The following is a 14851-nucleotide window of genomic DNA, read 5'->3' as shown; positions in this document are numbered from 1 at the left end:
ATACAAAGTCACATAAAAATAATACCAAACAAAAAAAAAATACATAAAAACAACAAAAATATACAATAAAATAAAAATAATATTCGGTATTTTTATTTTATTTATATATAAAATTTAAAATCCGTAAAAACAAAAAAGTAAAAATCGTATTTTTATTAATTAATTTTTTTTTTCTTTTTTTTGGGATAAATATGAAATAATCCCTTAATTTTAAGTGAATTTTGTAATCATGATCTGTTTCTGGTTAAGGGTAAACAAATAAAACATAGATTTTGGTGCAAAGGAAATTATAATTTAAATATATATTTATATAAATATAATATGATGTTGCTGTTGCCCCACCCCCACCACCACCACCCACATTCTTGGTTTACTTAATTATTTGAACGAGTCCTTTATCGTTTATGCTTTCCAAAAATGTGGAAACCAATCTTGTTACACTACTTGTTTATGAATATATTTTTGGACAAAACAAATTCATGGATGGTTTTGTCCTGTCCCCTAGACAAATAAATAACCCATAGAGTGAAACCAATTACAAATTCAAAAGGGTCCACAACTTACCATTTTAAAAAAGATAATTCTTTCATGGAAGCTAAGCCAGCAAGCATTTTGTTCTTTGCTTCACCAATTACAAATGCCTATTCATACTTTATTCAAAGTACCCCATACATCATTATTTTAGTTTTTTTTTTTACTTTCTAGGCAGCATAGAAAGAGTAACTAGAAAAGGGAAAAGATGCATAGACAAGGTAAGTGAAATGCTTTTCTAACCATGTGTAGGGAGGACTATATTCTATGAACCAAAGATAATAATAATAATAATAATAATAATAATAATAATAATAATAATAATAATAATAATAATAATAATAGACTAATTAGAATTTTTTTCCTCCTAAATTTTAACATGTATTAAATCATGTTCTCTGAACATTTATGGATATTAAAAATTCTTTCTAAATTATTGAGATTGTTAGATTTAAGAACTTTTGTCTAATTTTATTCAATTTTACTATTTTAGTAATTGTTTATGCACTAAACCATGCTCCTCAGACTTTGATATCTACTAAATCATGTTTCTCGAACTTTGACATGTACTAAATCATGTCTCCTGAACTTTCATCCATATTAAGATTTTTTTTACTAAAATTGGATAAAAGTCCTTAAATCCAACAATCTCAATAGTTCAGGTGAGGAGGCATTCTGGCAGGCGCGTGCGTGTAGGAAGGCCGACCACTACATAAGCTAAAAGACTACGACTATTTGTAACGACCTTAAAAGTTCAAAGGGCATGATTTAGTACATGTAAAAGTTCGGAAGGCAAAAATGTGACGAACAAACAAATGAAGAGAACAAAGAAATTTTATTCAATAATAATCCATCATATCAAATGGAACAATAATGTGTTCATTCTCTCTTTGTTTCAATGTTGTGTTATTATACATGTGAAGATGGGCATTTCACAACTTTAGCCAAACAATTGTCTTTAGGCCTAGAATGAGGCAAGTACATCACTGGACTTCCTGGGTTAATCCTTTTCAGCCTGTGAAAAACACATTACAATTCTCAGTTAAGATTCATAACATTTCCAATAAGTGAGGAGAAAATGTTTGGATTATTATAACTCACCTATAATTGAGGAGATAATAGTGAAGAAAAATAGAAATTTCCATCTTAGCTAAATCATTTCCTGGACACAATCTGCTTCCAGCTCCAAAGGGAAGGAATGATCCTGCTTTTGGTGTATAACCCTATGCAATAAACAACGTGAAAATAGTTATATATGTATGTATATGAGACAATAGATAATACTAAGTTAGTATAACACATGCTGCTTTTACCTTCCATCTTCCAGGATTGAACTCCTTTGGATTTGGATATATTTCAGGATCTGAATGAACACTTCTAAACCAGACCAAGACTTTCCAACCTTTGGGGATGGTGTAACCTGTAAAAATGGAATATCACTTTGTATTAATATTAAAAAGTAACCTTAGGAGAAACCCATGTCTTTCCGTACATGAATCATGTTATGAAGCTAAACATTACTGTTGTGGAAACTAGAACAATGACCAACCGCTTATGTTCACATCACGTTTGGCCTCGCGGAAAACAGTGAGCGAGAATGTTATCAATCTTAGTGTTTCATCGATCACCTACAACAGAAAAATGTCAATTGAGGGAGGCTGCAATGGTCAGATTTTAGTGTTATGATAATCACCGATGGCTTACATCAGAAAGATACTCCATTCCTCGAATTTCTTTAAGAGTCAATCCTTTCTGTGTTGATGGCCTTTTCTTTACAATCTCTTCTTGCTCTTCCTGCAATTGTCAGATTAAGCAAGCCATTAATCATATATATATCATATATAAATATAAAATACAATGAAACACAGCTAAGCTATTGTACTAAAGGCCAACATTTTAATCTATTGTACACTTGCTTTTCGGTGATCATTTACACAAAATTTGATGAGTACAAAAGTCAGAGCCAAAAACAGGGCAATACCTTGGCCTTTTCTAGAATTTCGGGGTGTTTTTCAAGGAAAACAATAGTCCACATAATCATATGACCAGAAGATTCATGGCCTGCATTCAAGTACATTAATAAAATATCTATGACCTCCTCATCACTCAATTTTCTACCATTTTCATCTTCAACATCTAGCAAAGAATCCATCATATCTTTCTTCTTTGTTGTGGCTATGCTGGCCTTCTTATTAGCTCTTCTTTCATCTACAATAGATTGAAACACAGCTACAAGTTTTTTCCTGGACTGGAAAATTAAGATTATCATACAATAATGTAAGTTGTTTACAAAAAAATAGCTTTGTGTTTTTTATTTATTTATTTAATGTTACCTTGAGAGCTCTATAATAAGCAAATCCAGGAATGTTAATGGCCATGGCTCTAACACCATGGTTAAGAATTGTGTATTCCCTCTCCAAAGAATCCATCACAGGCTCACTCTCCGAGCTTAAAAAAATGTACATAATAATCCGAAAAGTTAGCCTTCTAATTTCAGTCAAGAACTCAATTTGTCCCATGTTAGACCATTTCTCCAATGAAGCCACAACATTATCTTGTATGTATTCAATGTACATTGATAATGCTTCATGACCATTCACTGGTGCAGCTGTTAACTTCCTCAACCACTTGTGTTCTTCAGAAGAAATCCCAGTGAAAGATTTCTTTCCAATGAGTTCCACGGTTGCACGAGGCCAACCTGGCTTGAATGCATCATCATCTGTCAGCACTCGCTTACAAGTTTCAGGCGTCGTCACAATCACACTAGGATTACCAAACATGAAGGCCTTGTAGATTCCTGTACGGCCAAACCTGAAAATACAAACACAAATGTTAACACTTGTGGTGCATACATCATCATAGATCATAGAATAGAAACTTCTTCTAGCCCATTGTGTTTGTGATTATGTTAACAGATAAGATTATTGAGTTTGAGATTTCCAAATTCATTAATCCCAATGTTGCTAAAAGTATGTACATACAAAAAACATCAAAATCATATCTGTTAGATATAGTGTCTGTGTCCATAACAATAATAATTCACACACAGTAGTTTAGTTTCAACCATTCATTTCTTAATAATATTTCCTTCCTTTCTAATCATTTTGCAGTCACTAGATGCTTTTGTACAGCTCAGCAACTTATATAGCACAAGTAGCCTGTATCTCATCAATAGATTTCTAATCCACAGAACTGATCTGATACAGCCAAATCTATATGAATATTATTTATATTATATCTGTAGGCATGTGTACAAGAAATAAGATGATATATATATTTTATTATTCTGGTCAGTTGACATGTTAGGTATCAATTTCAGAACCACATATTAGTAATTTAGTAATAATCCAATGGTATAAGAGTCACCTTATATTATTCATTTAACAGTGTTAAAGTCAAAGACACAGTGTTTCATTTGAAATTTAGTAAAGCAGTAGTACACTTGGATTTTGGTTGATATCACTCTTCTTTTTTTTTCTTTTATGTCCCCAAATAACCTTTGACCAAAATGGTCAAAGGGTAACAGAATGTAAATATATAAATACATTTACATTTTATTTATAACATGGTGAGCCAGACAAGATATTATCAATTATAGCTTCTCAACTGTTGGGAAAGGGCACTGCCTTTTGCAATTTAAAAACAAACAGAATCGATTCCATTATGTATAGTGTTTATTACCTGTTCCCCAGTCCTACAGATGTCAAAAATTTGAAGCTTAGAACAAAGCAAAACCAAATAACAAAAATATATTCGTATATATTAAAAAGGAAAGAAAGAAAATATAAAGTCACATATCATCAAAAAAACTTTTTTATTTATTAACTGAACTATATTTCTTATAGGTTCTAGTTATATAATATAGATATGGTATTAAACATATCATATAGTACATTTTCTGTGTAATACTACACTGAATAAGAAAGACCTGACCAAAAATCATACAGTGATGGTCCACTAGAGAAGTATGGGGTGCCCCTGGTGGGACCAAAGTCCCAGATGCTTACAATGACATCCAGAGTAAAAGAATCAAAACCAATTTGGAATGGACGGCCGAAACAAACAATTTTCTCCACTTTTCTATCTTATTTTTAGCCCAAAATAAATAAAGTGAAAAAAAGGGGTGGCTAAATGAAATATTTCTTTATCCTTTTGATGTGTGTATGTGGCACTAAACTAGTATACATTATTATCAGAATGTCATTTTCTCCAAGTGCATATAAGTAAAACAATAAAAAAATAAAACTATGCATATGACTAGTAGTTTAGTTTTTGGGTATGAAAACAAAAAAAAACACTTCGATAAACCACCACAAATATGATTATTATATGTTGGTATAATAAAGTTGGATTATGTGGCAGTTCAAATGATAATAATAAATAATAATAAAAGAAAAAACCAAACTCAAAGCTCTATAATTCATTGGTTAATGTATGAATGAAATAATGCCTTGTTGATTCCGTACTCACTAAGGTACCCGAGACACACAGACACAGCCACATTTACACGCACACATATACACAAACAGCCACCATTACTGGCTAAAGCTTGGAGGCACACTCATATAATTCCAACCTCCTTATTCTCTCCCTCAAAATCATCTAATTGAAAGAGAGAGATAGAGAGAGAGAGAGAGAGAGAGAGAGAGAGAGAGATGAAAGAGAAGTTATTATTATTATTACCTGGTAATAAAGGAAGACATGAAAGAGTCAGGATCAGAGGACTTGAAGGCTGTGAGAAAAGCCCACATGTTGCCAAGGAAAGGCCAACCCAAGTCACCTGGAGGCAAAGAGTATTGCTTATCACCTAACTTTGCTTCATAAACCCACCAATTCACATTCTTCAGAACCCATTTCAACACCACACCACACAGCAAACACCACAGCATCAACACAACCAACTCCATTGCTACTTCTTCTTCTTCTTCTTCTTCTTCTGCAACCAAGTAAATAAAATATAACCCAATAATTTAACATATATATTTATATTTATGACTGAATGGTTATAAGAAAAAAATAATAATAATTCAAACTACTCCAACTCCACCTACCCCCACTTTCTGAGTCAGTTTCACAAATAAGAAAAACTAAAGATGGTCTGTATTTTTTTTTATTGTTTTGTGTATATCACACTCAGCAGTCTACTTCCATGTCCCTATACATAAAATCTTATTAGGAGAGAGAAGAGGGATAGTACCCCATAAAAAGTTGAAAGAGATAATGAAAATGAGAAAGGAGAGAGACAAGAGGGAGGGGAGTGATTTTTTTTCAAACTATGAACTGTGAAGTAGAAAATGAAATCAAACCGAAGAAAAAGCAGAGCAAAATTTGTGGTATTTATAGGGAGGAAAAGGTTGGTTGGTATGTGTGTAGTGTGTGTGTGAGAGAGAGAGAAAAAGCCTAGCCTATAAAAATACAGAGAGAGGACAGAGAAAGAAAAAGGCCTATATACATAGATGTATAGATATAGCCGGCCTTACATGTATGTGATTCTGTCGTTTTGTGCTCCTATATATATATCAAAAAGAGTCTAAAACGAAAGCAACCGCAACAGCAACAGCAACATCATCAACTTCTTCATCATCTTCATCTTCTTCTTCTTCTTCCTATCTCTCTCTCTTATATAACTAAAGAAAACTTATAAAATACAGAAGACACTAAAAAATAGACTATACAAAATATTATTTGGTATGTCATTACTGCTCTCTATTGCATGCTCCAATTGGAATTCTAGAAAAAGCATACCTTTTCAGCTCATTAAACACCCATCTTTATTTTATGTAATAATAATAATAAGACACTTGGATTTTGAAGCAATGATATTCTCGTTTAGTGAGTTACATACGTATATATATAAATATGGCATATATATATATATTGTAATACATTGGAAAAACTAGTAACGCTACTTCCATATATAAAAGACCACACATCATGAGTTGGCAACCACTTTATGATTCTAACGCAAGGGAATTAGAAACTTTGGAAGAGGATTGGCTGGCATACAATGTATTAATGCCAAAAATACATATCTCAGTTTTTATTTTTCCTTTAGAAAATTTTGAAATTTGTTAGTAATGTTATGGACGTTTTTGAAAGTTAGTGTAATTATTACACAATATAGTAATTATATTTATAATTTATTTTGATGTCAAATAGTGAGGGAAAGTTAAGTTTGTATGTTTGATTTGAATGCTTAAAGTGCCCAATGCTATTAACTGGTTAGTAATTTTTTTTATTATTTATTTAATTAAAATGTGTGGTTATGTAACTTCTTATGATACTTGGAAGGTATTTTTTAGCCTTTCTTATGGTACAGTCCTTCTCAGTTGGGCCAAGTACTCTTGTCGTAGGGTTTTTGGTATTTAGAAATATTTTTCGAAGTACCATATCTCCTACAAAAAATTTTCTGTCATTGGCGTCCTTGTTAAAGTATCTGACCGGCCACCTTTAGTTGGTAGGCTTGTAACTTCAAGTTGGCCTGATCTGTTTTTCTTTGATTTCATCAAGGGTTTCTGTTAGGAGAGTGTGGTTTACTTCATGGTCGTAGGATATCCTCCTAGGAGATAGTAGTTCCAATTCGACGAGCAACACTTATTTATAGCCATAAGCTAAAGCAAAAGGTGTTTGTCCAGTGGTCGTCCTCTCGGTAGTTCTGTATGACCAAAGTACTTCTAGAAGTTGTTCGGCCCATTTGCCCTCTGCCTCTTCAAGACGTTATTTTAGTGTGTCTTTGATGGTTTTATTTACAGCTTCTACTTGCCTGTTTTCTTGTGGGTAAGTAACTGCAAAGAAGCTTTTAATAATGTCGTGTCGACTGCAAAAATCAATGAACATATCGCTATCGAATTGTTTACCATTATTTGATACAATCTTCTGTGGGAGACCACCGACAGATGATGTTTTTAACAAAAAAATCCAGGACTTTCTTTGACGTTATAGTGGCCAAAGGTTTCGCCTCAGTCCATTTTGTAAAATATTCGACAACGACCACGGCATGCTGCACTCCTCCTTTCTCCTTCGAGAGTTTCCCGATAAGGTCTATTCCCCATATAGAAAATGGCCATGGAGACTGCATTTGTATGGTGGAGCTTAGAGAACCATTGGCACTTTTCACAATTTTTGACATAGTCTATTGAATCCTTGATCATTGTAGGCCAAAAATACCCTTATCTGAGTGCTTTTTTTCAAAGACTCTGCTCCTAGCGTGATTGTCGTAGACACCTTCATGAACTTCAATTAGGAGTCGTGCAACTTATTCTTGGGGTAACACATCTTAAGAGTAGCATCGAAAAACCACAATGGTACATAATTCCGTCTAGGATTAGATACCAAACAACTTTCCTCATTATCTTTCTTACTTCGTTTTTGTTTTCTGGCAGCACTCTTGGCTGAAGGTATGTTGCTATTGGTGTCATCCAGGTCAGGCTATCATCTAGCATAACTATTTCTTCTGGAATAGAATACTTGGATCTTGTAGGTATTGAATAAGGACGAGATTTGTCTTGTCTGCTTCTGTGCTGCTGGCGAGCCGGACAAGGGCATCTACTGTGATATTTTCTTCTATGGGGATTTGTTTGATGGTGTACCCTTTGAGTTAACTTAGAAGGTCTTGTATCTTTCTTAGCTATGCCATCATCTTTTCTCCCCTAGGTAGTGTATTCACCTAGAACATGATTAACCATGAGTTGGGAGTCTCTGAATATGTCTAGGTACTCTGCTTAGACCTCGTGTGCCAATTTCAGTTCAGCAATAAGGGCTTCGTATTCGGCTTCATTGTTTGAGGCTTTGAAACCAAACTTTATGGCACTATGCAGTTGCTGCCTCCAGGTTTAATGAGGACAATTCCTACGCCAGATAGTCTATTCGTGTAGGAACCATCAACGTGTAACTTCCTCGCCAATTTTTCTTGCTCTTGCACTCGCTTCTTCTCTGGCACTTGCTTTTTCTCTGGCTTTTGCTTCTGCTCTTGCTCTTGCTCAGAGTTTTCAAGAGTTACATTCATGCATTCAGCAACAAATTCGGTGAGAGCCTGACCTTTTATTATTACCCTTGGTTGGTAGGTTATCTCGTATTGTCCCACTTTGATTGCCCATTTAAGCAACCGGCCAGACGCTTCAAGTTTTTGTAGAACTTGTCATAGTGGTTGGTCGGTGTATACTATAATAGGATGAGCTTGAAAGTAGGCCTTAGTTTTCTTGAAGCTAGTAGCAGGCAATATGTTAGCTTTTTGATTGGATGGTATTGAATTTCTGCATCAATAAGCCTCTTGCTAACATAATACACTGGATACTAAACTCCATTTTTTCTCGAATGAGGACCGCACTTAAAGTGAACTTCATAACTACCAGGTATATTCCTATTTTTTCATTATCTAGGGGTTTTGATAGGATGTGAGGTTGAGCTAGTTACTTTTTAATTCTTGAAAGGCAACTTCACATTTATTTTCCCATTCAAACTTCTTATTTCTCTGGAGGATGTTGAAGCACAGGACAAACTTATTTGTTGAGCTTGACACAAATTTGCGCTATCTGGCTAGTTAAACTATGTACCTCCTTGATATTCATGGGCAGTTTCATGTCCAAAAGGGCTTGGATCTTCTCAAGATTTGCTTCGATTCCCCAGGCATTCACTATGAAGCCAAGGAACTTGCCCGAATTGACTTCAAATGAGCATTTGAGGGGGCTTATCTTCAAATTGTATTCTCGAAGGATTTTAAAGCCCTCATTTAGGTCCTCTATATGCCCCAAGTCTTTTTTGACTTGACTAACATGTCGTCCACGTAGGCTTTCATATTTTGGTTGATTAGGTCCTTGAACATCTTATTGACAAGACGTTGGTAGGTTGCTTCTACATTTTTTAGCCCAAAAGGCATCACCTTTTAGCAATACATGCCTACATCTATTAGAAAACTTGTGTGTTCCTGGTCAGGCAGATACATTTTTATCTAATTGTAACTTGAATAGACATCCATGAAGCTTGGGATCTCATGACCAGCTGTGGCATCCACAAGCAGGTCGATCCTTGGAAGTGGGAAACAATCCTTTGGACATGCCTTATTGAGGTTAGCAAAATTGATGCAAACTTGCCACATGTTGTTTGGCTTGGGCACCAATACGGGATAGGAAACCCAAACAGGGTAGAATGCCTCGATGTGTGCGCAACTTTTCAACTTATCTTTCAATGCTTGTGCTCGCTCTTTATCTAGTCGCCTCCAATTTTGTTGTACTAGATGGAAGTTTGGATCTATATTAAGGGCGTGAGAACTTACTGATGGATTGATTCCCACCGTGTCTTCATGTGACCAAGCAAAAATATCGAGGTTTGCCCTTAGAAATTTGATCAATTCGAATTTTATTTCTGGCACTCGACCAATTTTGAGTTTCTTGGTTGGCATTGAGGGGTCGATCTCTGCCTCTTCTAATTCCTCCAGCAATCAAAAGTTGTTTGTAGGATCCTTAAAGCAAGGATCTATGTCTATCTCCTTGCTTTGGGTAGACCCTCATTGCCCTTGGCCAGACTCGCTATTTGAGCTCTTGGCGGGTAGGTCCTCCTTTTTTTTTTGCTTTGGATAGAGTAATGTAGTAACATTTTTGGGTAGAGTGTTGGTCTTCCCTTAGGCACTCGACACCATGCTTTGTTGGAAACTTGATGCATTGGTAAATTGAAGTGATTGCTTTTAGGTCATATAGGGTTGGTCGCCCTATCATGACATTGAATCCAGATGCCACATCAAAAATTATGAATTGGGTCATGACTGTCATTTGTGCTATACTTTCACGGATTGTCAACGATAATTGGATGTACCCTAGAGGAGCTAGTCCTTAGCCTGAGAACTTGTGCATGAATTGTCTACAGGGTGTTAGATCTTTCAAATGAAGCCCCATCTTCTCATACACAGTCTTGAAATTGATATTGGAAGAGGCTCCATCATCCACCAAGCAACATGCTACCATCATATTCCCTATTTGGGTGGTTATGACCAAAGGGTCATTACGAGGTAAACTCACATGGGCAGCATATTCTTCAGTGAAGTTGATGCCAGGCCCTTCTAACTTTGGCTACTTTGAATTTCTTCCCTCTATAGGAAGGACTTCATTTCTTTGCTCGTGACAAAGAGTTTGAACATATATGTCAAATGCTTTGTTTGAATCCCTAACAATGTGGGGTCCACCGATGATGACCTATAAATGGCCAGTAAATAGTGGTGGCAACAAGTCAAAATTTTGTTGGGCCTGGGCCTGGTTTTAGTCAGCTTAGACATACAGATGTAAGTGGGGATTATTCCTTCTTTTTAAGAACTCAATTTCTTCTTTGAAGTTTTACACTTATTAGGGTCGACCGAAATATTTATGGAATCGACAGATTTTGGTGGGATCCCACTTACTAATGTCTTTCTTCATCAGAGGGGGCTTCTTGTATGGAACAATGGCTTATGTGGCCATTAGGATAGTCTCGGGTGTGTGTTAGGACGATGAAGCATGTGAAGTTCTCCTCTTTTTCTTGAGAATGTTGTTGTGTAGGGGGATCATTGAATTTTCCTTTCTGGCCATTTCATTGGCTGGAACCATTATTTTTCTGTTTCCCTCCATTATTGCTGTTAGTTTGGGGCTGGGCGGTATTACTGGCCCCAGCTGTGGTAGGTGTGTTGTTGGGAATAGCTGCTTACTACCCGCTAATTTGCACCTGTTGGACAACTTCTTCAAGCTTTATGAAACTGTCAGCGCGGTCTAGAAACTCTCTCATACTGTTGGCTAATCTTTTTTCGATGTCCCTTTAAAGGTCACTCAGAGGTAGAATACCTCCTATAATGATTGTATACCGCCCTTCTTTCATCAGACCTTTGACCTTTGTGGCTTTGGTCTTGAATCTTTGGATATAGTCTTTCAAATGTTCTCCTAACCTTTTTTTTTTTAATTTCAACCAAGTCCTCCAATTGAGATAATATTTGTCAAGAGGATGAAAACTGCATGTAAAACTAAGCGGTGAAAGCATCCTAGGAATTAAATCTCCTTACAAAAAACTTAAACTACCACTAAAGTGTAGTGTCAGACAAGGTCATTGGAAAAATCCTATAGCGGACATCATTTATTACCCGTTACAGATCCATCTGGATCTCAAAGTATTTGATATGGGCCAAAGGATCCTCTTCCCAGTATATATTTTCCAAGTTAGCATCTTGAACTTGGTTGGTAGGCGCAACGCATTAATGCACGAAGAGAAAGAGATCCTCGAGCCTTGTCATGTTCTAGGTTCGAAAGCTTTGGGCCAGACTAGGGGTGTTCGTTGGATCACATCCAATGGATTTGGACCCAACAGATCCAATCCAATTATTTATTGGATGTTGAATTTTATCACCCGATCCAATCCAATCGAATTAAGTCATCCGATCCGATCTGATCCAATGAATGTATTGGATTGGATCGGTTCCAACCATTAGATGCATTGGCTGGTTTTTTATTGAATTGAATTGGATCCATCCAATCTATTTTAGCTACCATTTAAGTTGATTTAATTAAAATATATATATATATATATGACATAATTTAAAACGTAATAATTCAACATACATAGTAAACATTAATTTAATCAAACTTAATTCTCATGATCTCATAATAAAACCACAAAAAATTAAAACTTATTCAATACGCATTGATAATTTTATTAGCGTTTAGGAAGATGAGAATTAATATTTTAGATCTAAGATTTTTTTCTTTAATCTTATGTGTTAAATATATATTAAATCAATTAATATATATTTTTAAATAAAATATATCAAACATATAAAATTATAAATGTATTTTAAAAATATATAAATATAATTAGATGATAATTGGATCGGTTTGGTCGGTTATCCATTGAATCGGATGTCCCATCTAACAACCGATCCGATCCGATTGGATTTTCAAAATTTACATCTAATCCAATCCAATTATGATTAGATATCCGATCCTATAGGATCGTTTGGGATTGGATCGGTCGGTTGTAATTGAATTGGATGAGTTTCTGCACACCCCTAGGCCATACAGGCCTTGTACAAGGCTTTTGAGTTGTTCCACCTGTGGTTGCACTACAGGATCAACTTTTGTCGTCCTTTGTCTATCCAACTCCTCTCTTGGGTTGACAAGGGGTTGGTCATATGGGTCGACAAGAATTGACCTATCTTGTGCCCTTGGTTGATCATTTTGGGGCGGGATGTATCCGTCTTGATTATTTCTTCTGCGATTTAAGTTATTCCAAAGATCTTCTCCTACTCGGGGGCCCATTTTATCAAACACAGAATTCTTGGGCCTTAGGTCAGAATGTGTTTGAGCATTCTGGGGAAGAACGTCGTTATTACACCCAGTGTTATTATGAGTTCTCTAGTTGGTGAACCCATTAATAGGGTGGCTAGTTGCACCATCCTCATTGAGGTTGGGGTAAGATTCCCCACTACGAGACCTAATTTAACCTTGCCTAGGTGGGATATCTTCCATCCTTCATTCATCTCTAGGAAAATCTTGGAACTAGTCAGTCCTACTGTATGTCCTTTCGGGCAAGATATGTTTATCATTCGACCGTATGGGAGGCATGCTTATTTGGGAAGCATTTGGGCCCACTGGGCGTGAGGCTTTCCCATGATCCCTAGGGTGTTTAGTTTTTTCTGGCACAAAAGGGTGTTGGAAATATTTTACCAGGATCTAGATTTACTAACAAGTATGTTTCATTAACACCCTAATATGAATTCTAAAACAATGAAATAAACACATAAGAGTTTAAGAAAACCTTACATTGGGTGCAGCGGAATATTATGACTCCTTCCATTCAGATCTCTAGCCCTTGATTCCTTTCTATAGCAGAGCATAATCAAGATTTGAATCTGGATCTCCTTCTCTCCTTCTTTGATGCTGATTTTCCATAGTCTTACATACTATGATTGAGGTACCACTTGATGTGTGTGGACACTACTCTATCACTCAAGGGTTTCGAAATTGTAGAGAGGAAAAGAGAGAGAAAGTGGCGTGTAGGCTTTCTGAAAGAAACAAATGTGTAAAAGTTATGAGTTTCCTGAAGCCAACACTTTCTATTTATAGAATGCCCTCTAGGTTTAGGTTAGAATTGTGTGGCATTAAAATAATGGAAAAAATAAAAAAAAAATGGTAAACCTCTTGCATAGTGGGCGGCCCATATAAGGAAATTGGGCCTCACTTTGCAACTTTCCCATTTTGTTATTTTCCATTCCCATTTTCTCAAAAATGTCAATTATATCCATTCAAATGCCAATTCTAATTATTTAATAACTTAAAAATAATTATTAAATAATATTGCCATTTAATGTATTTATTAATTTAGACATATAAAGTATCTTAATTAATAAATAAACCTAGAATCTCTTTTCTTTACAATTTCGTCCTTGCTTAGTGAAAATTCATAAAGTAGACATAGTCTAACTTTTAGAATTATAATTGATTAATTAAAATCAATTAACTGAGTCTTACAAGCAGTATGGTCTCAACTAGTATGGGGACCATGGGTCTATATAACCGAGCTTCCAATAAGTCGAACCGAATTTACCAAGTAAATTCCCTAACTTATTAATTCCTTATTGAATCCACTCTTAGAACTTGGAATTGCACTCTCAGTCATATAGAACGCTCTATATGTTCCACGATATAGATACGTCATTAGTTATCCATTGTTATAATCCTAATTTGATCAATGATCCTCTATATAGATGATTTACACTGTAAAGGGATTAAATTACCGTAACACCCTACAATTTATTTTATCCTTAAAACACTTAACCCTGTATAAATGATATTTTAGCTAAGTGAAATGAGTACTCCACCATTTATTTTCGTTTGGTTAAGCTCGAAGGAAATCATCATTTACTTTCTATTCGCCAGATAGAAGCTATAGATTCCATATTTATGTTAGCGCTCCCACTCAATTGCACTACCGTGTTCCCAAAATGTACGTATCACCCTGACCCAAAAGTAGGCTTAACTAACAAATCAAAGAACACGAATAACACTCTTGAGATTGAACCTAATCATATCAGGATTAAGATCATTTGATCTAGGATCAACAGGTGATATTGAATTGAATAGATATTAAGGTAAATTCTAATATATCTAATCAAAGTTCAATATCGGTCCCTTCTGATGTATACTCCATACATCCGATACTGGTAAACTTTGCCAAAGTCCTGGAAAGGACATAACACTTTTCCAAGGTGTAAGAATACCTATCGCTGATTATACCATGTCAGTCTAAATCTAGTGTTCTAACAAATCAGGGAATAAACTTTCGAACATATAATTAAGATTATATTCCATTG

General features: G+C 35.3%; 1 protein-coding gene across 2 annotated transcripts; it reads right to left on the bottom strand.

The window, feature by feature from the left end:
- Positions 1–1347: 1347 nt before the first annotated feature.
- Positions 1348–6415, bottom strand: LOC115710887 (ent-kaurenoic acid oxidase 2). 2 transcript variants are annotated; one of them, XM_030639241.2, is made up of 9 exons: positions 6012–6415; positions 5215–5467; positions 2865–3342; positions 2513–2779; positions 2236–2325; positions 2081–2159; positions 1845–1951; positions 1633–1754; positions 1348–1546 (listed from the first exon to the last, which is right to left on the bottom strand). In XM_030639241.2, exons 2-9 carry the CDS (start codon positions 5436–5438, stop codon positions 1441–1443), a joined length of 1473 nt encoding a protein of 490 aa, XP_030495101.2. In that variant the 5' UTR covers positions 5439–5467; positions 6012–6415; the 3' UTR covers positions 1348–1440. The 2 variants fall into 2 exon arrangements, with proteins under 2 accessions (XP_030495101.2, XP_030495104.2); XM_030639244.2 differs by having other exon boundaries at positions 5583–6370.
- Positions 6416–14851: the final 8436 nt, after the last annotated feature.

The sequence above is a fragment of the Cannabis sativa genome, chromosome X (genome assembly GCF_029168945.1).
Source record: "Cannabis sativa cultivar Pink pepper isolate KNU-18-1 chromosome X, ASM2916894v1, whole genome shotgun sequence".
Classification (NCBI taxonomy): domain Eukaryota; kingdom Viridiplantae; phylum Streptophyta; class Magnoliopsida; order Rosales; family Cannabaceae; genus Cannabis; species Cannabis sativa.
This window is presented reverse-complemented; position numbering and strand designations above follow the sequence as displayed.